Source organism: Manduca sexta, chromosome 24 (genome assembly GCF_014839805.1).
Source record: "Manduca sexta isolate Smith_Timp_Sample1 chromosome 24, JHU_Msex_v1.0, whole genome shotgun sequence".
Taxonomy (NCBI): Eukaryota; Metazoa; Arthropoda; class Insecta; order Lepidoptera; family Sphingidae; genus Manduca; species Manduca sexta.
In genome coordinates this window covers 15,564,190-15,591,273 of record NC_051138.1, presented here as the reverse complement: position 1 = coordinate 15,591,273, position 27,084 = coordinate 15,564,190, and the positions used below count along the sequence as shown (strand labels likewise).

General features: G+C 39.0%; 2 protein-coding genes across 2 annotated transcripts in view; one reads left to right on the top strand and one right to left on the bottom strand.

Moving 5' to 3' along the window:
• The window catches only part of LOC119190458 (dystonin-like), a 7,878-nt gene extending 4,287 nt beyond the window's left edge, over positions 1–3,591 (top strand). Inside the window, exon 7 of the mRNA XM_037442424.1 lies at positions 3,585–3,591. Within this exon, the coding sequence (XP_037298321.1) occupies positions 3,585–3,591 (7 nt within the window). The remainder of the gene's footprint in view (positions 1–3,584) is intronic.
• A 2,338-nt stretch (positions 3,592–5,929) lies between these two features.
• On the bottom strand, positions 5,930–26,638 carry LOC119190470. The gene is made up of 2 exons (XM_037442436.1): positions 25,807–26,638; positions 5,930–6,257 (listed from the first exon to the last, which is right to left on the bottom strand). Exons 1-2 carry the CDS (start codon positions 26,318–26,320, stop codon positions 6,250–6,252), a joined length of 522 nt encoding a protein of 173 aa, XP_037298333.1. The 5' UTR covers positions 26,321–26,638; the 3' UTR covers positions 5,930–6,249.
• Between the last annotated feature and the right edge of the window lie 446 nt (positions 26,639–27,084).

Sequence of the window (27,084 nt, the reverse complement as noted above, 5' to 3'; positions counted from 1 at the left end):
TGGATTGGAACTTCAGGTGAAATAAATCTAAATTTATCGAAGAGATGATGATTTTTATACTAGTTATTTTTTTGATTTTCATGAAATGTGTGTCCGTTAAAGCCTATATATATCGATGAAAATATATTATATATAAAACTGAGCTAGTTGCATTATATATGCGTACTGAATACACTACCTATCTGGAAATACACGATTTTGTTTTTTATTTTTATTATAAGTATTGCGGTTCGCATCCACTTTTGTAACTAAACTCCGAAGGCCCTGGTCAAGAAGCTGGTCCCGTTTTAGGGTGATTAATCACAGAGCCTCATAACGGTGTGGTCGATCCTGATGTTTAACTGAACACCGATTTAATTGATCCATTCATAATGAGTTATAATCGGTTGTTTAATTGTTTTTCTAAATATTTATTTTATCATTTCATTATCTCCCTGACTATAGGCTTCTCTACCTTACATTGTCTGAAATAATATTCATTCACGCATTTATCCTATTTCTATTATAGATTGTTTTTGTACAATAAGGAACAGGCTATAATTATATTCTCCAATATTACGCACTTCCTCGCGTGTTTTCCTACGTATCTTCTACAAAAGGAGAGACGCAATTTATTGATTAAAATATCCCCGAGCGATCGTCCCAAGGTCACGGACAGAATAAGGTAAACAAAACACAAACCTTACCAAACTTGTGCGTATTGTGGCGGGCAATGATTTTTCTCAATGTTTGAATATCTCTTGTATATTGTACAGTAATACTATTGAATGATATGTACCGATCATATCTAGAAGATAGGTTAAATAATGCTTGCAAAAACATATTTATGCCGAATGATATGTGTTGGAAAATGAATATAGGATGCAAGAATTAAATTGGTCAGTGTTTGTGTCGTGTACAATATAAGCGTAGTTTGTAATAAATATCTTGTACGACATGAGCAGTAGGAAAGACATTATGACCATAACATAAAAATTGCGCCCTCAGTGGGAATTTTTGCAAAGTTACCATTTATGATCAACGACATTAAATCCGAAATAAAATGGCGACGGAAAAATATATTAATAGAACAATATTAAGACATAAATTATTTCTGGCTCCATTTTACTACTATTTTATTGGATTTTAACCGAGAAAAGACTTATTCAAGAGCTGTAAGCAAACACGTAGTTTAACTAATCCTCATCTAGACCACAGGTTAAATCTAGATGCCTTATTTTTAACAACACAGTCCAGCTGTGCGTGTTACTTTATTTTCTTAAAGCGTGTAGAGAAATGTACACAAACATCTACTTTTACTCTATCTAATAGGTTCATTAGGAACCCGGTAAATATAAACATGACCTGGATACGTATATTAAACCACTGAGCCAGGTGGAGGTTGTTTATAAAATCACACACGTGCCACTCTTTGTAGGGTTACTACTTTTAAATAGTGTTACATTATGGTTGTTAAATAATATGTATTCAATACCTTCCTATACTTTTATTAAAAGCTGAAGCGTTTGTTGGTTTCCACGTGCTAATCTCAGGAACTACTGATTCGAATTGTAAAATTGTTTTAGTGTTGGATAGCCTATTTATTGAGGAGGGCTATAGGTTATATTACGCTATGACCAATAAAATCGGAGTATCAATGAAAATGTTGCAATAACGGTCAAAAATTATTCCTTTTGAGAGCTTCCATTGCGTGCGCTGAGTAAACAGTAAAGATTTTTTAAAAATATATTTAAAACAAAGTCCCCCGTCGCGTCCATCTGCTTGTCTAAACGCAATAAACTCAAAAACTTCCCAACGGATTTCGATAAAATGTATTATTATTATTGCAGCAATGTGGAATAATGATTGCTTTTCGCTTTGTAACCAGTGACATTAATGGGTATTATACAATGCCCAGCCCTTCTCGTCATCGAATGGTTGAAAACAGTTTGTTACAAAAACAGAAAACCTTACACTTCACTCCTTGTGTAATTAGGTGCATGCCTTATCTCCTGGTACAAGAAATAGAGTGAATGAAAACAATTCCTCTAATAACGGGAATCATGCGCGATAAATTAGAATGTGTGATTAATAGCACTTTAGCATGCCACTATCGCTCATACATTTTGTTGGGAATAGCATTTTTAATGGTTACAGAGATTTTATAGTTCACTTGATTACTTAAAATGTTGTTGGGCTTAATGAAGGCAGCGAACTGATGTTTATACGTTGATATATGTATTTTTTATAGACAGCATGGTAAAGTGCTTACTGGTGTAGCTCTCTCTGTGTGAGAGTCCGCCTGGGTATGAACCACCGGATTTATGTACCCAAGCAGCAGTGTGTACTCATTGTTATGTTCCGGTTAGGAACATTATAGCCAGTGTAACTACTGGACATAATAAGACTTAACATGTCTCAGGATGGCGAGCGCAGCGGAATACCAAACGATGCTTTGTAATTCCAGGTATTGGATGGTGTTTCTACTATTTATGGGCGGTCGCATCGCTTACCATCAGGCCAACGGCAAGCTGGTCTCGTCATTCAAAGCCTAAAAAATAAGTGGCCTCTCTGTACTACATGGTAAGTAACGAAATGCCCGAAACCATATCGACCGGCAAGAGATAACCATCTCGGGCGGTCGGCACAGTTATGCCGGCACTGCTGAATTACTTTTTCACGGTCCGCTTAAAGGACCCCAAGTTATAGGAAGAAATGAAAAAGTATGCTTGTAAACTGTTTCACTGTTTAATGCTGCGTCAAAAAATATGATGTAACAGACTAAATAGGCTACATTCTCATAGTTCTAAATCGTAATCCTTATCGGCTTATAAGTGACATGATCCTCTGTCCTCTTGTTTATACTCTCTACATAATCTTATGGTATCATCATCAGCCTATATCTTTGTCTACTGCTGGACATAAGCCTCCAATATACGCCATTTTACCGTCTACGGCCTGTCGTATCCATTTCTAAACTGAATTGGATTTTATGGTACTAAAAACTTAAATAACTTATCAGTCAATAGGAAGAAGTATTCTTCTTTTTTATAGATTTAGAGCTGATTTTTCAACCGTCAATTAAACGTGATAAATCCAATAAATAACAACGCTACTAAACATAAAATTAAAACAATTAAAAAAATCAGACACACAAATGATTTGATTCGTTTGTGGTATACATTATTCTACGAATTCAATTAATCTGATAACAAAAAAATACCTTTAGCCAAGAGTCTAAAGAACAATACTAATTTATACTGTCAAAAATGTATGAACTAGTTTTTGAACGCGCACACCGTCTTGGCCATCTTGTTTTGCAAATATTTTACATAATAAATGATTTCTTGTCTATCCTTCTCTCCACCTAGTTCTTCACAGACATCGATATATATGTACTACGTACTAGATTTGGCGTTCCGAACATTCATTGTGTTCAATTGAATTGAACTGCAATCTATTCAAACTGACTTTAGTATGGTCAATATTGACAGCTTATGATTCTGTGCGGAGTGGCGCTCATGATATAAGAACTCGAGTCTAAGGGTAAACCTGGGTTTGAATAAAAAATATTAGTCAAATAACTAAAATTATTTGTTGTTCAGGAATTAATAGGGTATAACAGTGACGTTTTGGCTCACATTTTTGTTCAGATTTTGAACAAATAGTTTATATCGACGTTCGTGTCTAGAATATACGTCAATGTTCACAGATAATCACAATAAGCCGATTGGTTTCCGCGGTCATCGACCTACATTACTTACCCTAGTACTTTTTACTTTCCATCAATTAGAACACAATTAAAGTGGTTTTAAGTACCGGAGAATTGGAAATTAAGGTCAGATCTTGAGAAAATAAACTCAATTATCTTGCAGATATTGAGGAAACATTGAATTTATCGGGCAGTTACAATTTAATTCTAGTACCTCCTGATGGCGGCGGCGATGGCCTAGTTGGGTGTGGAACGGACTGCCAAGACGAATGTCCGCAGGTTCAAATCCCAAGGGCACACACCTCTGACTTTTCTAAAAAATCATGTGTGTATTCTTTGTGAATTTATCGTTCGCTTTAACGGTGAAGGAAAACATCGCGAGGAAACCTGCACATCTGAGAAGTTCTCTATAGGAATTTCGAAGATGTGTGAAGTCTACCAATCCGCACTAGGCCAGCGTGGTGGACTAAGGCCTAATCCCTCTTAGTAGTAGACGAGGCCCGTGCTCAGCAGTGGGCAAGTATATAATACAGGGCTGATATTACTATATATCTTCTGATGATACCAATAGGACTTTTGAAATCAGATTATAACTATTTTGTTCTTTTTATCAAAAGTTAGGCAAGACGAGTCCTTTAAATCTAGTTTGGGGTTCCCGCAACCAAACAGAAACTTTGCCTCTTGATAATATAGACGAAGATTGTTTGAACACAATAAGTGTAATGGCCGAATGAAATTAGAGAAGGGTATCATCTATAGGAGTTAGTCATCAAATACTAAAATAGACACAACAGATTCGGAATAGAATTTCACGTATGCTTTTACAGACATCTGTTTGAATCGTAACAGATGCATTATCTGGATGAAATGACATCATTAAACTATGGAATCAAGATCTGGGATTCGACTTTTAAGTAATAACATAATTGGGATTTGGCGCTAGCTTGGATTAAATAAATAAGAAAATTACATTTCAAACAAAATGTAGATATATTCGATTTTTCGAGCATACAGGGTCATTGTGACAATGCGTTTATAAATGAAACCATATACCTACTCGGCTTTATCTCTGCTAACATTGTCCCAAAATCATCAATGATTCACGAATATTTTTACAATAATCACAGCTTTACTTGTCTGATTTTTTTATCATTTTGTTGTTTAGTGCGAACATGGTGTGTACACAACGCACGGCAGATATTGCCACTGCGACGTATTCTCGTAGTGAAAAATAGTAAGGACGAATAAAATTAAAATGACCTTTTACGTTTTAAACTTTTATTTTACATCTACGGTTCGATTAACTTATTATAAAGTGTTATTTTAAAGAAGATAAATATGGCGTTTAATTTATTAACGCAATGTCAAATGATCCTGTATAAATACTGAGTAATGATAAATACTTGTGACGCTTTCCTTTCTTTACAAACTACACGCATTTACGTCCCATACAGCACATTTCACGAAATAATCTTTACGATAATCATAAAGTACAACAAAGAGTGTCAATTGTATACGCGGTAAAGCCAACGTCCGTGCGGAGAGCGGGATAAAGATAGCCCTTTCGTTTATATCTGTTGGTGAGTCACTAAGGGATAGTGACGTCATCTACGTCTTCCCACGGACGCGACTTGCCCAAGACCAAACGAGAACAAAAAAAATGATTATGTATTAGAAAAACGTGCCATTATAGAAATTAGGACTGTCAAATAATGTACACATGTTCAGAAATGAAGTGTCGCAACATCACGAATTGGTTATTACAACTTTTTGTACTGACATTTCGCAATTTACAGTTCTTAGTGACTGATGGTATATAAAATGTAAAGTTCATAAGCCATTGCATTAACCATCAGAAGACCAGCTTACAAGTCTAAAATTCAATTATAATCATATACCGATAGGTTACTTCAGGATAAAACTTTTTCTTAGAGAATCGTATCAACCGTCGGATTGACGGCAGAATGCTGTTGGAACTGACTACTTCGATCTCAAGAACCCGCAGCGTGTGGGACTACAAACCCTATTTTATCCATAACGGTAGAAACCATGGCCATTAATCAAGCTAAAACGTTGGCCATGCTCGTCTAGAAGCCATTCTGTTCATCCTATTTAAATGTCTCCCCAATATCACCATTTATGGGACAAATGAAGCCATTAATCAGATGTTAACAAATGATTTATCTGTATTGTCGAGTCTACGTTTAACCATTGTAGCATAAAAATAAATATATTTGAACTTGAATTATTTTTATTACTTAATTTTCAATACTATTTCGATGAGTTGCTTTCTTATTGGTAAACGCCAAATAATAAAGCGATTTTTCAATATCACCGTAAAGTCTGAACTTAAAACGTAAGTCTTTGCCAACATGGACCATTAAGGAGGTATATATGTGTACATATGTTCATTAATTACTATGTACATTTATTGTGTATATGTAGTATTTGAGATCAGAACGCCACAGCATGGCGACAGAAATACGCAAAACACAACAGATACGTCACGTACGTCAAAACCTCTTACAATAACTCACGTGGCTAAGTAAAACCAACGCTCACATACCTGAAACAACAAAAACAACATTAGCACACATACAAACATAAAACAATTTAAAATTAAAGCAACATCAATGAATACCAAACGCGCTCTTGAACCTTGATAAGGTGTCAGTTGGTCAATCACGAAGCTAGCGATGACATCACCAGTAACATAACCGAGTGTATCCACGCGCTATTGGCGACGAAAGGGATAGTAAACGTAAAACTGTATACTTTATTTAAATATTGTATGATGGTAAATGGAGTAGGGCCCAGATAGTGTTGACTGACGAGAGACGATTATCTCTCGACAGTCGACGCAATTATGTCGGCCTGTTAGATATACACAGACTGATTCCGGAACACGAGACACTTACGCCACTATGGCGGGTTTTAACCTACACCTATTGACACAATTATGCCGGCCTGTTTGACACAATAATGTATATGCCTGTGCAATAGATCTAAAATATATGCAGAAAAGTTTTCTACTGACGCCAATGGAGTCAAATGTAAAGTCATTTTAAAGAGTTCGTTGAATTTATGGATAGTATAAGGATAATGCGGCGAAGCGCCTAGTTGTTGCTTATGGAACGGACAGCCGAGACGAATGTCCGCAGGTTCAAAATGCAAGGGCACACACCCCTAATTTTTCTAAATATTATGTGTGTATTCTTTGTGAATTATCGCTTGCTTTAACGGTGAAAATATTGTGAGAAACCTGCATATGTGAAAAGTTCTCTATAGGGATTTTGAGGGTATGTGAAGTCTACCAACCCGCACTAACCCAACGTGGTGGACTAAGGCCTAATCCCTCTCTGTAGTTGAGGAGGTCCGTGCCTAACAGTGGGACAGTATATAATACAGGGATAATATTATTATTTTATAAGGAAAATAATTTGTAACGCGAGTGGAGTAGAACCTAAATCATGTTTAAATAATTTATACATGATCGATATTAATGTCACAAACAACTTTATGATAGAGCGATGAATGTGAGGAATGTCCGGTTCTTGCTACATAAAACGACTGATATATTTACGATTCTCAAGAAGTCATCAATGGATTTGGTACAAATATATAAGGAGAGACAGCTTCAAGTATGCAAAAAGTTAGATTAGAAGATTTTAGATCTACTTAAGGTAAGTTTAGTATAATGAAGCCCAGGAGCCTTATTCTCTATGATAATATGAACTCGTATCGCGGCCGTGTTACGTTATCTTCATGAAATTTGCATGGAATGGTACTCTGTACGCCAATATCCATTGTATTAAACGCGACGCGATGCGTTACGTGCTTGTTACGCGCTGTCAAATAACTGGTGATATAAAGAATACGGCTTTAGTGATTTGCAATAAGTAAGGGCGTTATTATTAAGAGCAGTCGTTACTATTCCTACTGCCTCGAGGGCAATTGTACCGCATGCGCGATACGGCAGTGCTGTGAGGTCCTGGGTTCGAATCCCGTGTCGGGCAAAGTGATATTTGGGTTTTTGTGCTCAGTATCAGCCCGGAGTCTGGAATTTGTGCCCGATATGGCGATAGACTCGCCCCCTATCACATCATGGGACGGAACACACTTGGCGAAAAGTGGGTTACCCCTTTGGGGATAAATGCGTGATGTGTCTGTGTTACCATTACTATCCGGCGAGCGTCTTGCTCGTTTTCTAGTCTTAGGTATGTCGAATTCCATAACCTTCTTTTGTGTATTCGGTTAAAGAAAAACGGTTCATTGTGTCATAAAAACTGATTTCGAAATCACTACTCGGCGAAAACAAAGAATTTAGTTTCATGAAATTAGATACATGATACCTCGATCAAATGTTTTATATCCACATTTGATTGCATAATGGTAACAAAATTGTCGAATCAAATGTAACATGATACTAGTCAGCGCCGACTTAGCACCGAAATCCAAATTAAAAAACGTAGTTGCCTATCCCACAAAGACATCGAACCCGAGCCCTCACACTCCATAGCCCGAGCTAGACCGAGCTATCATATATGTGACCATCGATATATATGTACTACGTACTAGATTTGGCGTTCCCAACATTCACTGTTTTCAACTGAATTGAACTGCAATCCAGTCAAACTGACTTCAGTGTCGTGTCAATATTGACAAAAAATGAAATAATAAATAAAGCGCTTTAGCACTGCATGTTCAAAAAGTTTGATTAGACGACGATTGATATTTTAGCGCTGCAGCGAACTTTAGTTCTAACTGCAGATTTTGAACAAATAGTTTATATCGACGTTCGTGTCTATAGAATATACGTCAAAGTATTTGACCAATCGATTTTATTATTTCTGGAAACGTGTTTTCGATACAAGGTGAAATAATTTCTGAGTTCTGACGTCATACTAAAATTATTACGTTGTTAAAACTTCAATATCAATTTATTGTTACCTATAAATAAACATGTATTTCGTTATTGTTTTGGATCTAGGCGGAATAATAGGATACTAGCAGTAGAAACAGATGGTTTAGTAATGCAGTTTAATATCCGTTCTTTCATAATTCAATTATTTTTTTATTTTACTAAATCAGGCAAATAAGATTTACATGTCTGTTTGGTTCTCTTAATTATTTTGTAATTTAAAGTTTTTATTGTGTACTATTTATTATTATAAAAGCTGGGATAGCCTACTCTAAATGGAACGGACTGCAGGAACACGATGACCAAGAGCGGCAGCTCTACGACCTCTACAAGGAGGCGAAAAGAGCGCTGCGGGTGGCCATCCATAGGGCTAAGGTCGCGGCAAGGAAAGAGTTTCTGGAGACTCTGGACGGTGACCCGTGGGGGCGCCCATACCGCATGGTTATGAAGAAGCTTCGTCCAGCAGCGCCCCGCTGTCGGTGAGTCTTAGGCCAGAACTTCTAGCCAATGTAGTTGCGGCCTTGTTCCCGGCCACCGAGGATTCCACTCCTCCGCCGATGGCGCCATCAGAAGTGGCGTCGTCGTCGTTAGAGTACTCGGCAAGGGATATTCCAGAGGTTTCGCCCGCGGAAATGCGGGCGGCAGTGTTGTCGGCTGCGGGGCAAAACACCGCCCGGGGCTCGATGGCATCCGGGGAAAGCCTGGGTGCTAGCCCTCGAGCACCTCGGGCCGCGGCTCCGCGGCTTGTTCTCCGCCTGTATGATGCAGGGCGTCTTCCCGGCGCGTTGGAAAACCGGGAAGCTTGTCCTGCTGAAGAAGGAGGGGCGACCAGCAGAATCGCCGTCGGCCTACCGACCCATCGTGTTGCTCGACGAAGTCGCCAAGCTGTTCGAGCGTATCATTTACGCTCGCCTCGTCGAGCACCTCGAAGGGGTCGGACCCAACTTGGCCGACAACCAATTTGGTTTTCGGCGGGGGCGTTCTACCGTCCATGCGATTCTGCGGGTCAAGTCACAGGCGGAAGATGCAGTGGCCAGAGGAGAGGTAGTGATTGCAGTCTCTTTAGACATCTCGAATGCCTTCAATTCGCTACCCTGGCCCTGCATCAATGAAGCACTGCGGTATCACGTGGTGCCGCCCTATCTTCGGCGTCTGGTGCACGCGTACCTTTCTGACAGGGACGTGGTGTATCCGGGCGCTGACGGGTGGCACCGAAGAGCGATGTCGTGCGGTGTTCCACAGGGGTCGGTTCTTGGCCCCCTCTTGTGGAACATCGGGTACGACTGGGTGCTCCGTGGTGCCAATCTCTGGGGCGTCGGTGTGACGTGTTACGCAGATGACACGCTGGTCACGGCGACGTCCAGGACTTTCCAGGACGCTGCGATTCTGGCGGCGGTGGGTACCGGTCACGTTGTGAATCGTATACGTCGTCTAGGATTGAAGGTGGCCCTCGAAAGACCGAGGCCATTTGTTTCCACGGGCCTCGGAGAGGACCACCAACCGGTGCCCACATCGTGGTAGAGGGGTGCGGATTCCCATCGGAAATAATATGAAGTATTTAGGTTTAATCTTAGATAGCCGGTGGGAATTCCGCATCCATTGTCACGAAGTTGCGGACAAAAGTTGTCCAGGGCAGCGGGCGCTCTTTCTAGCCTGCTGCCCAACCTGGAAGGTCCTGGTATCCCTTGCCGAAGGTTGTACCACGGGGTCGTGCGGTCCATGGCACTATACGGTAGCCCGATCTGGGCTGACGCTCTGAGGAAGCGTTCTGTCGCTCTCCTGCGGGGCCCACAGCGAGTAGTGGCGCAGCGGGCCGTAAGGGCGTACCGCACGGTTTCGTACGAGGCGGCTTGTCTTTTAGCCGGATTCCTGCCCTGGGATCTGGACGCCAAAACTCTCTCCGACACTTTCCATTGGAGGGAGGGGGCGTTAAATCGCGGGCAGAGTCTGGCCCCGAAGGAGGTGGAGGCCATGAAGGCCTCTCTACGGCAAGCCGCCGTGGAGGAGTGGCGTCTCAGGCTGGAGGCCCCGTCAGCGGGGCTCCGGACTGTCGCGGCAGTGCGTCCTGTCTTTGCTGAGTGGCTAGACAGGCGCCACGGCGTGGTAACATTCGCCTGACGCAGGTACTCACCGGGCATGGCTGCTTCGGTGAGTATCTGTGTCAGATAGTAGGGTAGAGAGTCTGCCGTGTGTCACCATTGTGACAACTGCCCGCGCGATACGGCCCAACACACGTTGGAGTCTTGCCCAGCCTGGGACGAGGAGCGCAGCGCTCTCGTTTCAGTCGTCGGAGGAGACCTCTCGCTGCCGGCTGTGATCGCTTCCATGGTCGGCAGCCGGGAGGCCTGGCGTGCGGTGGCCCACTTCTGCGAGGTGGTCCTCTCGCAGAAGGAGAGTGCCGAGAGGGATCGGGAGAGAGGATCCCTCCCGTCGTCAGAGGAGACGTAGGAGGCGCCGGGTGGACGACTTGACCGGCGTCTCCCGCCCTGTGGATTGGGGGCGTTTGGAGAATTTCACCACGGTATCCCCTGCCTGTCGTAAAGGCGACTAATAGGGGCCACGATGGGGGTCGTCGGCGGGCAGCAGGGGCTGTCCGCCCTAGTACATTTTTGTGCATTTTTGCACATCTTTCGGTTGACCCCGGGATGGACGGCAGTGTGCAGTTGGCCTCATGCTGCCGTAGACGCCGAGGGCGTCCTTCTGTGCGTTGGGGCTCCTGAGCCCCTCCCACCACATGAGACGGGCCGCACTAGGCGGCACCGCGCAGGGGCGGCTGTGGAAGCAGACTTAGACATTTCCGTCAGAGGAAGCTCGCATTCGTCCCTAATGCGCCGAAGAGGGAGCCACCGCGGAGTTTTAGTTGGTATGCCGTGCGTTGTACATAGGTTAGGGACTCGGCCCGGCGGTCGCCTGAAGGTCGACATCAAATCCAGGCGGCGCAATGCCGGGTCGTAAGGCACGGTGACCCCAACATAACCGCTCAGTCGCCCCCCACGAAGGCTGAGCGGTAGTCATAAGACACTTTCTCCGCGAAAACAAAAAAAAAAAAAAAAAAAAAAAAGGGGCACGCACCTCTGACTTTTGTAAAGTTATGTGTATATTTGAATTATTGCTTGCTTTAACGGCGAAAGAAAACATCGTGAGGAAACCTACATACCTGAGAAGTTCTTCATAGGAGTGTCAAAAGTATTATGTGTGTATTCTTTGAATTATCGATTATTTTAACAATTAAGGAAAACCTAATGAGGAAACCTGCATACCTGAGAAGTTCTCTCTAATAATTTCAAAGGTATGTGAAGTCTGCCACTTCGCACTAGATTAGCGTGGTGGACCAAACCCTAAACCTTCTCAATAGTAGAGGAAACCCGTGCCCAGCAATGGACAGTATATTAATAATATACAATATCAGCCCTGTATTATATACTGTCCCACTGTTGGGCACGGGTCTCCTCTACTACTGAGTGGAAATAGGCCTTAGTCCTCACGCTGGCCTAGTGCGGGTTGGTAAACTTCACACACCCTCGAAAATTCTTAATAGAGAATTTCTCAGGTATGCAGGTTTCCTCACGATGTTTATGGACAGTATATTTCGTATTATTAAATATTAAGAGTTACTTACTCCTTAGACTATGAACTTTCTAGAACAAAAACAACATTATCTAATATCTAGGGATGACACTATCGCTAACCATAAACGAGTACAATAGAGAAACAAAGTACCACATTAACTAATGGACGTGACTAATACGGGAGGGCGGAGGAAGAGGGGGTAACGGGAGTCGAGTCACGCGGTAGTTTGAGAAAAATGCTTCAATAGTTAAGGGGTGACGTAAGCGTCACTTCATTCCCGATAAGGTAAACATTTTTGTTATAATCCACTTATTTTTCTTCTAAATTTCCGTTGAATAACTTTTTTGGAAATAAAATGATCATCGATATATACGTACAACATAATAGATTCGGCGTTCCGAACATTCACTGAGTTCAACTGAATTGAACTGCAATCCATTCAAACTAACTTTAGTATGGTCAATATTGACAGCTTGTGGTTGTGTACGGAGTGGCGCTCATGATATAAGAACTCGAGTCTAAGTGTAAACTTAGATTTGAAAATATTAGTCAAATAAGTAAAATTATTTGTTGTTCAAGTGAATAAATAGGTTATAACAGTGACATTTTGGTTGCTATTTTAGTTCAGATTTTGAACAAGTAGTTTATATGGACGGTCGTGTCTATAGAATATACTCAATGAAAATGATTAATAAAAATACAAAGCGAAAAGCATTGTCGCTTTATAAATTTGTTTCATATACTTACGTAACTAAACATGCAACGTAAATTGTTTTCTAGATTCAATGAAGAATAGCAAAGTGAGGAAAAAATGTCACAATCTATACTATTATATAAAGCTGAAGAGTTTGTTTGTTTGTTTGTTTGTTTGTTTGTTTGTTTGTTTGTTTGTTTGTTTGTTTGTTTGAACGCGCTAATCTCAGGAACTACCGGTCCAAACCGAAAAATTCTTTTTACGTTGGATAGCCCTTTGTTCGTGGAGTGCTATAGGCTATATATCATCACGCTATACCCAATAGGAGCGGGGCAGTAATGGCTAATCTCAGGAACTACCGGTCCAAACTGAAAAAATCTTTTTGCGTTGGATAGCCCTTTGTTCGTGGAGTGCTATAGGCTATATATCATCACGCTATACCCAATAGGAGCGGAGCAGTAATGGCTAATCTCAGGAACTACCGGTTCAAACTGAAAAATTCTTTTTGCATTGGATAGCCCTTTGTTCGTGGAGTGCTATAGGCTATATATCATCACGCTATATCCAATAGGAGCGGAGCAGTAATGGCTAATCTCAGGAACTACCGATTCGAACTGATAAAATATTTTTGTGTTGAATAGTCCTTTGTTTGTGGAGTGCTCAAAGTTATATATCATCACGCTATGACCTATAGGAGCGGAGCAGTAATGGCTAATCTTAGGAACTACCGGTTTCAACTGAAAAATTCGTTTTGTGTTGGATAGCCCTTTATTTGTGGACCGCTATAAGCTATATATCATCACGCTATGACCAATAGGAGCGGAGCAGTAATGGCTAATCTCAGGAACTACCGGTTTGAACTGAAAAATTATTTTTGTTTTGGATAGCCCTTTGTTCCTGGAGTGCTATAGGTTATATATCGTCACGCTATGACCAATAGGAGCGGAGCAGTAATGAAACATGTTGCAAAAACGGGGAAAATTATGAGTTTTGAGAGCTTCCGTTGCCTGCGCTGCGTAAACGGTTAAAGTTATGCAACAATGATGTATGACGGGATTGTTTCACTTAAAAGTTCTAAATAATATAACAAAGTCCCCGCTGCATCTGTCTGTTACGTGTTAAACTCAAAACTACCCAACGTATTAAGATGAAATTTGGTATGGAGACAGTTTGAGACCCTGGGAAGAACATAGGCTCCCGGGAAACTACTACTTTTATAACGGAAAACTTTAGCTTGAAAAACTTTATAACGCGGGCGGAGCCGCGAGCAAAAGCTAGTATTTTATAACCATTTAATCGCATAAATCTTTAGTTATTATATTAAATAAAAATAGTCTACATCCTTATTACGGGCGGAAATATTTCTGACACGAGTCATTTTACTACGTATTGCAAAATACTATTACACGCAAAATCATAAAGGTAATAAATTCCTTCCGTTAGTAAACTACGGCTATTTTATTATGTTAAAGCAAAGTGAACGCTTCACCTTGTGGTATATGGAGTAGTCTAGATAGTGGTGAGTGACGAGAAATGATCACCATTCCGACATTACGCTGGCATTATGAACGGTCAAATAACACCACGGGCTACGCAGTACTAACAATCCAAAACAATATTTCATACTTTAAACATTTAAAAAAGATTAATAGCGATTTAACAAAAAAAACAATATTTTTATATGGGCACAATAAAATAATCCCACTGCATCTGATGGAAGTGAAGTGGAGTCCAATAGAATGTTGACTGACGAGAGTAGATTACCCCTCGGCAGTCGACACAATAACGCCGGCCTATTGGAACCGGATACACATAGGCTCATCACAGAACGTGACACTAAAGTGGACCACTATAGCGGGTTTGAACACATTATGTACGGTGATAGCTATTCGAGCGGATATAAAATATATCCTACCACCAGCATAACTGATATAACATTTTTAGTCCGAATAATTTCAGTCAGAAATTAAACACTTTTTAGTTAATGTATTGACAATAACTGCACGCGCAAGTCGAATAGGTATAATTTTTTTAACCTTGCTAATATTTACTGCTGCCAATTGGGATAACCAAAATGAATACTTATAAAAACGTATAATACTCAATACATTATGATTGGTAATCTATATATATAAAAATGAATTGCTGTTCGTTAGTCTCGCTAAAACTCGAGAACGGCTGAACGGATTTATCTTATCTTGGTCTTGAATTATTCGTGGAGGTCTAGGGAAGGTTTAAAAGGTGAGAAAAATTCGAATAATTGCCGGGAAAATCCTCAAAACAGCATTTTTCTATTTCCCATACAAACGTTTTCTAACTAATACGTAGAGTCAATTTGAGCTTTATTTCTATTGTATAAAGTTCACTGTTGTCTAAGCAATGTAGGTGTGTTCCTAACATCAAAGCAGTGTGCGTTGGAGCACAGAATATAATAATGTAATGTCGCGTTCTGAAACTCAACAAAAGTGATATCGCGGACCCGACTAAATTGAACAGTCACAAAATTTAATATATCATTAGTTATTTGGTTGGCTTCACGATATTATTTCTTTTGTTTTACTTTAAAATGCATGTTTTCGTTATGGACAATTTTGAGCTACTTTTGCATATCTATACTTATAATAAATCTGTAGAGAGGTCAATTCTGTACATGAAATATATTTCCAAAATAACTGGGGGTGATTAGGGATCGATACTGATGCCAAAAATGCAATTAGTAAAATTTTTGTCTGTCTGTCTGTATAACCGTTATAGAAACGAAAACTACTCGACGGATTTTAACTTAACTTGGTACAATTATTTTTCATACTCCTGAGCTGGTTATAGTATACTTTTATCACGCTACAATGAATAGGAGCATAGCAGTGATGGAAAATGTTGGGAAAACGGGAGAAGTTACTCCATATTTTAAGCTTCCGTCATTTCGTGTGCAACCTTAATGGATAAAAGTTCCTTCGATTTCACCAGGATCCAAGCATCAGACCATGACCGGACAATCGGACCACCTGCATACCACCATAAATTAAAAAAACATCCCGACAAATTGAGCACCTTCTCCATTTTTGAAACCCGAAATCCACGCGGGCGAAGCTGCGGGCGGAAGCTAGTGACTAATAAAGAAAACATAACCCGTCTTATTACTAAACGAGGTTTAACTAAAAACTCTGGTTTAAATCTATAAAAAGTACGGTTTATATAAAAATGGTATTACAAAAAGTGGTTTAACGATAAACCATGGACTATTTGATGGTCTAATGCTAAACTTCGGCGACCCCTGGTTTGACGATGGTTTAAATTGTAAATGTCAAATCATTTGTCAGATTATCTTTGGCGTCTGTTTGTTGTCTTGTGTTATTTTTTATCGAAAATGGATATTAACGTGGTGGATTCAGTCGATATTGAGGATATTGAAGCCGTTGAGCTACTGGAAACGCTACGCCGACCCAATAGACTCAGTACTCCAATTTTCAGATCTTTTTTCTTTCGTTGATCCATCACAATATTACAAAGAGTCAATTGTTCTATACAATAAGACACTGATAATAAATTTCAGAGCTATTTGCAATAGTCACCGCAATAGTTTTGTTTAATGTTATGGTTTCATATAACGCACGGGAAGCTTACGCTTCGTAACACGCATTTTGATGTATTACCAGCTAATAAAACATTAGTCAAAACTTGAAACCTAAACAAAACTGCAATCGAAGTTACAACTATTGTTGATCTTGGAACAAAATAACCAAGTCTTAATATTTTTAATACTCCTAAACATTATTTAATCATTAACATTGTATGAAAACGTTTTCTTTTTTGGGTATATGGAACGTTGCGATTGAATGGTGTGGTATTGAACGAATGTTGTTTGTATTTATCTGTGGTTTATATATAGGCCATGGTTCAAATGGCGGTACTAAGAAGTCTACGGTTTTTATGAGTTTTGTAATACGGACAAATTTAAACCATGGTTTCCCAGATAAACCTGGTTTTGTTAGTACAGGTTTAAGCTAAGGTTTATTTCGCTTTTTGTAATAAGACGGAACATGTTTCTCCCTAGCCCTTAAATAAACCAATAAGTCTACATAACAAACTTTTTTCCCTAGCCTCACAGGTGTCGATAATATTTTACTTCTAATCTAATAAATATACCTATGCAAATATTTGGATATTAGAAATAAAATCAATAACCACCAAACTGAACGGATTTGGATGAAATTTGACACAGACTATGTTCTGGATTCAAATATTATAGGGTAATATTTATCCTGTAGTATATAGTGGGATGCTTTGTCCTGGCCTAGGAAAGCTTTTTCATACGAGCGAAGATAAGAAAAACTCTTAGTATGCTGTGTTTTTGCCTCTGTGGTATAACTCCCGCGGTAACACTAACGCGCGGTGTTGCGGTCGCCGGACACGCGATACGGCCCATAGATGCCAGATCCAGGCCATTAGACCGCTTTATACTCCAACAGCTCTAAATTGTGCGGTTTGAGTTTTCAAAATCATCCGTTTTATACGATGTTTGACGGGTTTGGAAGATGTGAAAATCAGGCTTTCGGTGTTTTTGGGAGTGGTCCGATTGTGTCATTCGTTGTAAAAATAACGTAATTTTTTAAGTGATTATTAACTAGGGTTTCACAAGGATAGCACTAATTATCTGTGGCCGACAATGACACTAAATTGCTAAAAAGCAAAAAAATATGTTTGATCCGAACACTACCAAGATCATTCCATCACCCGCTGCACTAATTTGAACATTACCTAAAAATATAATTAAAATCGTTTTCTTTTTTTCACTTCATAAGGAACATTCATTGCATTAATGTTACGAGGTTTCATGATTCCCTCCTTCAAGAACCGAAACCAACAATTCACTCTCAACACAGATTTGAGGCTTTTGAACCTACCTCAACCCAATGCTCATATTTTCGAACTGAGCCATGACTGAGACATCACCAAAGCAATTTAAAAATAATCACAACACAATACACTTATGTCAGATTATCTTTACTGCCTGCAAACGATGCTATCACTATGATAGCTTCGCTTTATATCTCTCGTTTTACTCGTATACTGCGGTTAGACAATATAGAGCTATTACTGTATGGTAAACTGAACGGGTAAAGTAACTGGTTTAGAAAGAGGTTTATTCCGTTCCAGGAAAAAAGAGACATGGACTCTTTTTTAACATTAAACGCATATACGCAGAGCAACAAACACTCTTGATGACAAAATAAGTACTATATTTCAATGTACTACGGTTATCATACAACGACAGTATGTACTTTTTTGCTAGTTGCAGAATATATTTTATATCCGTCCGAAAGCGACCACCGTATACAAGATATTAAAACCCGCCATAGTAGCCCACGTAAGTGTGTCGCGTTCCGGGATCAACCCTTGTATATCTAGTTCCAATTGTGTCGACTACCAGGGATTAATCATCTTTTGTCAGTCGACATACTATTGGACCCCACTCCATGTACCATCAGGTGCAACGGGTTCACTGTATTGTGCCCGTATACAAAAATGTACAAACTTATTCATATAGGGAAGCAACACATTGCATCATTCTAAATGTACCGAGAGTAATATCAGATACTGAATAAACGTAAGTAATTGTCGACAAACGTAATGGTTTATCACTCCTGCAATATAGGGTTGCCAACGCACCTGTGACAGAGCGTTAAACGCCAATGCCAATTGCGCCTTTAATTACGCATGACGTCTATCAAGTGTCAAGGCCGTGGTTAGGGCTGCTACTAGTTTTGAATAATTAAAAATAAACAGTTTCTATTTTAGCTATTATAATAACTATCAATAGTACAAATTAAAGTATTTTTTATCATATCCCACAGGAACTTTTGACAATATATGTATTATGCGCGGTATCATGTACCCAATATTCTGGTCCATCGCCATGAGTTAGTTACTCTACTCTCTACAAGACAATGCAAGCTGATTCTGCGTAGATCGGACCGTGATTAGCTAATTAATAAAATATATAATTGTAAAACGTAGGTAGATATTGTAACGTTTACTTTTCGACGGATATTAGTCCGCCCCGTGACCATGAACACTGCAAGGACTTCGAAACGTACGTAAAACGATAATATAAAACTGCGATAAAATCCAAAAACTAGTTTTTTCGATACTTTAACCGTTACTGTCTTCAACCCATCAAAAAGTTGGAGGTCACTATACATAATACTATATTGACATGGGTACAAAATTATTTAACAGAGTGCAATCTTGCCAAAAGATAAGGTTATCAGTAAAGAGCTCACGTGACAGTTGAACTGGGGTAATCTCACTCCTCAGTCTTAGAACTTAGATTAATGAAATTTATGATAGTAATCTTAATTAATTGAATGATTTGCTACTGCACCTAGCCCGCCAAATCTTATCACCTTTATATTATATTGTTTAAAATAATCTGAAGTCAGTAGTCTAAAATTCAAATTGAGCCACAGACTTGCAGCAAACGTTGAGCTCTGCCATCGCTACAAACGGAAAACAGTCGATTTCTGATAACATTCTATCTATTCCGTCATTAGCCTATAGAATATAAAAATTGTTTGTACTCAAATTTCTAGCCTACAGACATGCCAATAGAACGGAAATAGTTTCTAAACGGTAGCAGCCACAATATAAAAGAAGAAGAAATAGTTTCTGTAACTCATGCTCATTTATCTAATCTCTTGATTCCTGTTAAAGAAGATTAAATAACAACTCTGCTTCACGATCATCAAAACGAACGTGTTTATATTTGGCACATTTAATTCATCTGACCGAATTAAAAACGAACATGAGTATAATAATATATAATAATATCAGCCCTGTATTATATGCTTGCCTACTGCTGAGTACGGGCCTCCTCTACTACTGAGAAGGATTAGACCTTAGTCCACCACGCTGGCCTAGTGCGGATTGGTAGACTTCACACACCTTAGAAATTCGTATAGAGAACTTCTCAGATGTGCAGGTTTCCTCGCGATGTTTTCCTTCACCGTTAAAGCGAACGATAAATTCACAAAGAATACACACATGATTTTAGAAAAGTCAGAGGTGTGTGCCCTTGGGATTTGAACCTGCGGACATTCGTCCGTTCCACACCCAACTAGGCTATCGCCGCTTACGAATAACATGAGTACCTGTTTGTTATTCAAACGCGTCCTCACGCGATGACATCATGTCGAACGTGCTAACTGACGCCATTTTTGAATCCACAACCACTTAACATTATAGCCGTATTCTTTGAAATATTCGCATTTTGCGTTTGTATTGTGCATTCCACTTGTGGTTGCAATGTTGTTACTAATTTACTATTATTTGTTTTTTTACTTTAAGGATAATAACGTTAGTGTGTAAAAAAGTATTATCAATGTCAGATTAGCTTTTATAACAATGCTGGAGATATATCTAATCTCTCCAGTCATGTCGAATTGCTGTCTCACTGGACTATGAGAGTAAAGGAATAAAGATGTGTATTGTGCTTACACTTGTGCATTATATGTCTTGCGTAACTGGCTGATCTCCGTTGAGATTGGCAGTCGCAGCCGAAATTGATTAGGAGAGATTCATTCATATTTTGTATCCGCCCGATAGCGACTACCTTCCACAATCCGTTAAAATCAGCCATAGTGACCCACGCGAGTGCGTCGCATTCTGGGATCAGCCTGTGTAAATATGCCGGCATAACTATATTGATGGGCAATGGATAACTATTTCTCATCAGTCGTCTTTATTTAGACCCCATGCCACTAATCATCAGATGCGAAAGGGTCATTTTGGTGTACGCGTATAAAAAATATCAATTTACAAATCGGTGGGTCTTTCGTATACGGAAGCTAGTCTGGCTAAGTATCTTCCACTTTGTCGTTAACTTACTCTTAAAGCCATTCCTAACTTTACATTACTTCAATTATAATCCTCTTTAAATAAATAAATTTCTTATATTAATTTTGCATTCCGATTATAGATAAAGGCCGCATGCAATATTACTATTGTTTACTTTTTCACGGATAACAGAGAATATATATCAATGAACGCAAGCGCAACTGTCTGCCTGCCATGTGGTTCACAACAGTCAAGTCAAGGTCCCCAATTACAGACAGACGGACGTAACAATAACAAATGCTACGTATATTAGTTTCATTGGACAAATTAGATTATGAATGTAGTGCTCATTGCATTTTCCATAATATATAATGTTGACAATTGTCTTTAGCAAAATTTGCAATGTGTCAACGTGAAGTCAGTCAGTTATTAATAAACTTATGACTAACTTCAGATATGTATTACTTTTCATTTGTAAAGGGTAAATCTTATAGGAGGGACTACTGAAGTGCTCACTCTCGCATATAACCACCCACATCCATATTAATTATGGGTGCAGTTCCACCCGTGAATAATCAATGGTTAAAGAGTGAATTAATCAAAACTTCCGCATATTGCTAAAGAAATAAATCAACTTTGAGAACGTATAATTTGATCCCAATGTGAACGGAGATATCTGTCTTTAATTTTCCATAACAAATTTCAATTGTTTATAAACTACTGGGAATGTGGAGCATTTCACGAAGATACGCCTTCATTGAATTCGGTATATATCCGAATATTTACTATGGTAACTAAAACTAATGTAATATCATTTTAAACCGTCTTCGAAATGATAACCATTTGTTTTATATCGTTTAAAAGTGAAACTTTTAAGTAAAACCTGCACATAGGCATAGTAATGGCGGCATTTTGTGAAATGCATTTTTATAAGAGCCAGGTAAAATGAAAAAATTAAAAATATTTTTATTTAACACAAAAGATCTATATACGTAACGAATATAAGTACAAATTATGAATTTTACAGTATAGTACGAAATTAATCAATGTATTGACAACGGTCCGCACACTAGGCTAGCCTGTATCGTGGTGTCCCATGAGATCACCCAGAAGTGCTTTTTATCACAATACTTCGTTTCTGAAAAATGAACCCACCTGATGAAGTGGAGAAGGGTCCAGATAGTGTCGATTGAAGAGATCATCCCTCGCCAGTCGGCACAGTCAGCCGAATTTAGCAAACATTAGGTTTTTATATAAATATTTGCTTCGATTAGCAATTTATTTTATCAAACCTAATTTGGCATAAAACAAAGACATTAAACTACATAGTTAAAGACCGGACATCAGAACCATACGTTTGCTTCAAAAGTTATTACCAATTGGTAATAAGTTGCTGTCTCATTTGAAATGTCCGTATAACAAGATGTTACAGCATCCTTAGATATTAATAAAAAATAATCATTTAAAGAAAATATGCTAATATTTGCATTAAAACGGGCAATTCACAACATGAAAAAATTATGAAGAATTTTACATTGGTGTTTTGCTATTTCACGGTAAATGGAATAACCAACACATAAGCGAAAAACTTTTGTATGACAATCTTCATAATGTCCGCTCTGTATAATCTTAGAATTCTTTGGCATAAAATGATATCTCGTACCTTAGCCATGTAATAATTAACGTTCATAAACAGCATCATAATTATATGACTGACAAATGACAGACGCCGGCTTTCTTGCAACCAGTAACGATTGTTGCTTGGTTACAAAGTTACAAACAAACTGTTTAATTTAGGTTCTTTATACTTTCCAACCGACTAGAAATATAAAAGAAAGCCGTTTTTACATGTAAAAAGTTATAAAAAATACGTGTTATTGGTTTCAATACAGTTATTATCAATACTGGTTTTATTTTTTCAATGCATGCTGTGTCATCTTGCAATGCAATATTATTGGAGTTAGTAACAAGTAACAACTGCCGAATGTCCCAATCTATATATATAAAAATGAATCTCTATTTCCCTTGGTCATTGCATCATGCGTGAACGGGAAGAACAATTTCGCTAATTCTTTTTTGTTGTATTAATTATTGTCAGGAGAAGGTTCTTATGAAAGAAAAAATTAGGAAGGTTGAGTGGAACATTGGCAAATTTAAGAAAACTCAACGAAAATATTAATTTTATATAACTGTCAATTGTTTGAAATAACTGTCAGCGATCGACAGAATGCGCGCTGCAAATTCATAGTTAAGACGGGACAACTTCTGTCGGGTCAGCTAGTTAGAAATAAAAATATAAGAAATACATTGTCCACTAGGGCGATAGATGTAAGCTAATATAAATAATCTCCAAATTAACTGGGATTTTCGTACATCATCGACATCGACACGAGACAAAAACAATAGATCTTTTTTAAGGTTAGGTGGCTACACCGATTATTAGAAAAAAGCATTGTAGTCCGTGTGATACTCCTCCTACGTATAAGTTCCGAAGGGCCCAATATTATACTAAAAATGAACGCAAATTCTGGAAAACTTTGACCACGTCTAAAAGATCTGCCATATTTAAAAAAATAGCATTTCACAATAGGCATGTTGTGAAATGCTACAAACAAACCTGCTACATACCTAAATGAGTTGACGTGATAAGCAAATATCATGTACAAATCATTACCAAATAACAGATAGGTAGGTCATCGGGTCTTGCCAACAAGATGAATGCAATTCTTTATCTTGTAAGTTAAAATATTCTAGAATGATTGAGAAAAGTAATGTATTTTTATAGAAGATACAAACCAATGATGTGATCTTGGTTATATTTTTAACAGCCAAAATGTTACGGATATTCCTTTGAGACGTTGAAGTAAAGGAATGGGTATCGCGACGAAAGGACACATTTTTGGAAATTTAAAATTCTTTATGTCGCTACATATATTTTGTATTTTGAATAATAACCATTTTGGTCATCAAGAACCGGTAATAGCGGCTTATTCCGGACAGTGGAATTCCAGATTTTACCGGTGTAATCCAACCGTCAGATTTTTGTGCCATAGCAAGTTGACAAGTATATTTTTCAAATTCAAAATTAAAGACGCATAACACCATCTCCGAGTAATGGGCATTCAAGATTTTCCTTTAGAGTCACACCTGTCTCACCGAGATGATGTCATGAATAGACATTTCCTGAGGATGCGGTTACCTCATTTAATGTAGGTAGTTCTTGATTACCAAGGGTAGGTAACGTAGCTATAAAGGTAAAGCCCCTTTTATAATCGTTAATTTTGCAGTTTGTTTTAGTAAGTGAGTTTGATGCTGGTGGTATGATATTTGTATCCGCCCGTATAGCGACTGAATAATTTTAAAAGATAGAAAAAACCCAATCACAATTATTTTGACCCGACCCGGGATTCGAATCCAGGATCTCAGCGCCATAGTCGTACTCGTATCTCGTACGCATTACTACTACGCCGAGGCAGTCCGGCCAATAATTAGTCTATACATAACTATATGCATCCGAAACTGGCTTTGGAAATTCGCATGTTTATATTCGGCTGGAGTGCCAAGGTCACGACGACTCTGACATTTACCTCTCAAGAGCGGACATAATTGGTTCCATTTTGTTATCGGGTTTTATACGCTATGTTGAATAAACATACTGCAACGGATATTTTATTCGAAGGCATAGAGTAAAATGAAGAAATTTTCGATTTTATTTTTAGATATTTTATATTTTGGGTTCTTGTAGATCTTGAAAAACAGCGATAGCCTAATTGGGCGTGGAACGGACTGTCCAGACGAATGTCCGCAGGTTCAAAACGAAAGGGCACACACTTCTGACTTTTCTAAAAAATGTGTGTTTATTTGTGAATTATCGATTGCTTTAACGGCGAAGGAAAACATCGTGAGGAACCTGCATACCTGAGATGTTCTGTATAAGAATTTTGAGAGTATGTGAAGTCTACCAATCCGCATTAAGCCAGCGTGGTGGACTAAGGCCTAATCCCTCTCAGTAGTAGAAGAGGCCCGTGTCCAGCTGTGCCCCGCAGATTTTGCCCGCAGCTCCGTAACGTTTAAATCCGAACCAACAAAGAATTATAAGATTATAATACCGCTTAATGCTTTAAGAGCGATACATCAATGAAAAATGTCACAAAAATGGGAAAATTTGATATATAGATAGTTTGAGACCCTGGGAAGGACCTAAGCTATGTTCTATCCTGTGTTCTGCTATCTATAAAAGAGATAGCAGGACTTTTAACCCAGAAAATTCTTTAACGAGCAGGCGCGGCGTGATATGTGAGACTTGAAGCGACGAGTGTCGGACTTATCACTACATTACTCTTAGCTCTAACTTGAACAAATCCTTAACTTTTAATACCGAATTAAATACTAGTTTCACCTTGGACATCATGTCAAACGTAAATATTTCTTAAATTATTTTATTCATTTATAGCTAACGAAAAACTAGTTGGTGAAGAAGAGCCGGTTTTCGTGAGTTAAAACTGCAATAAAATACACCAGAGGTACAGCTTTCCGTACTATGTGAACACAAACACAATACCTACCTATAACTACATTATTATATGAAATCGCGTTAAATTCGAGGTCAAAAAACAATTCGATTTAAAGCAAGGTGTGTAGAGTTTTGTGTTCCCTATACGCTATGTTACAATGCTAGTTCAGATTTAAAATATCGTATATATTTAAAATTTAGCTTGAATAACACAGCGTGGATTCTTGAATTGTAATATTATTTATCTATTAATAGATAAATACATAGCTTGTTAAATTTCTCCTGAATCCTGATATTTGCTAGGCACAAATTTAATCAACCTGAACCGCAATCAGAAAGAGCAAAATGCACTGACCGTTCACTGGAATCAAAAGCGCTGCTCAATACAACAATGCTAAATTAAAATTTTATACGCTATTCAATTAATATAATTGAACAAACAAATCGGCGAATGATGTTACGTAGGTGCGTTTTAACTACCTACGAATGTAATAAACGCCTATGTAACTCTTCAATTACGTACACATAATTGTTTTCCTGCTAATTCCTAACAAAATCTGTACTACTATCGGTAAACTTACCGCGAATCTCGGCGATGTGAGAGTCATATTCCGATTTGCTCCTCAGATAGTCCTTCCTCGGTGCCGTGTGAAGAGTTTGCTGCTTGTATTCGGAGTACCACTCGTGCTGCGGCGAGTCGGGCCGCTCCTCGCTCCTGGTCTCCGTCACCGTCCGCTTCACAGTCACCCGTTCGAACTTGACGAAGCGCACCCCAGCAGCCAGATCGCCCTCTTCGATCTGCCGCTCGAGGCGCTCCACCTCCTCCACGGGCTCGACATGCCTCAGCTTCAGGTTCGGGAAAGTACTCTCATAACTCTTCGTCGGCGACTCGCCATCTCTCGTGTGCTTCAACTTTACTTCGATCTTTGGAGATTCCGGGCGCCGCTTGCGCTGCTCTATCCTACGCTCTATTTCATCTACATCGGTAGTTGCATCGACTGTATCATTGCTCGATTGTCCGGCCCATACTTTTTCAAAGAAATTGACGCGGTCCCGTAGACCGCTTTGCGACGGGGAGTCGCGGCCGTCCGACATTGCGACATGACCTCTCTGCGCGGAGGCTCGCTCGATACTGCCGGGCGGCTAAGTTGGAGGCTGGTTGTTGCGCATGCGCCCGCATCCACGTGAGCCGGCGGCGGGCAGACGGCGCCTAGACGGTACAAGGCTTCAGGGGTACTTTTTTAATTACGCATCTATTTTGGGGGTTTATTAATAGCCCACCTTCACTCGAATTACATCGCTACGATAAACACAATTAACGTTTATCAAGTTGTAGGAAAACGCGTAAATAAGTGCACCGTAATGTAAAAGGACAAAATGGTAGCGCGTGTATTTTTGTACTGCACTAAGTACGTGAGATATCCACTGTTATCAGTCGCGATATCAGTGTCAACGCACCGATTACTGATTACAATTAATTACGAGCTAAAGGTGCGTAATTTATCAAGCGTGGACGACTGTAGGACAGAATTAGTCATTACGTGTTTATCAAAATAGTAAATATAAAGTAATTTCAAATATTTATATGTAACTAAGCTGTTGTATCACCCTATTTACAAAACAAATGTTAAAGGTCAAATGCGTAAACATAATTTAAACTGATAAACGTCTAATTATAATTATGATATAACGAAGAGCCTCATTTGACTAATAGCAACGTAAAACGCTGTGAATCGCGTTCTGAACCACGGATTCGACGTAGGGAAACAAATTTTTTATTCGAAAAATTCACTTGAATTTACCGAGATTCAAGTCCCTAATATCATTAGACTTGATCCGGCATATAATCTCACTCCCAC

Bases quoted from the DNA above. Each gene is read 5' to 3' on its own strand.
- LOC119190470 (XM_037442436.1), bottom strand. From the start codon at position 26,320: ATGTCGGACGGCCGCGACTCCCCGTCGCAAAGCGGTCTACGGGACCGC.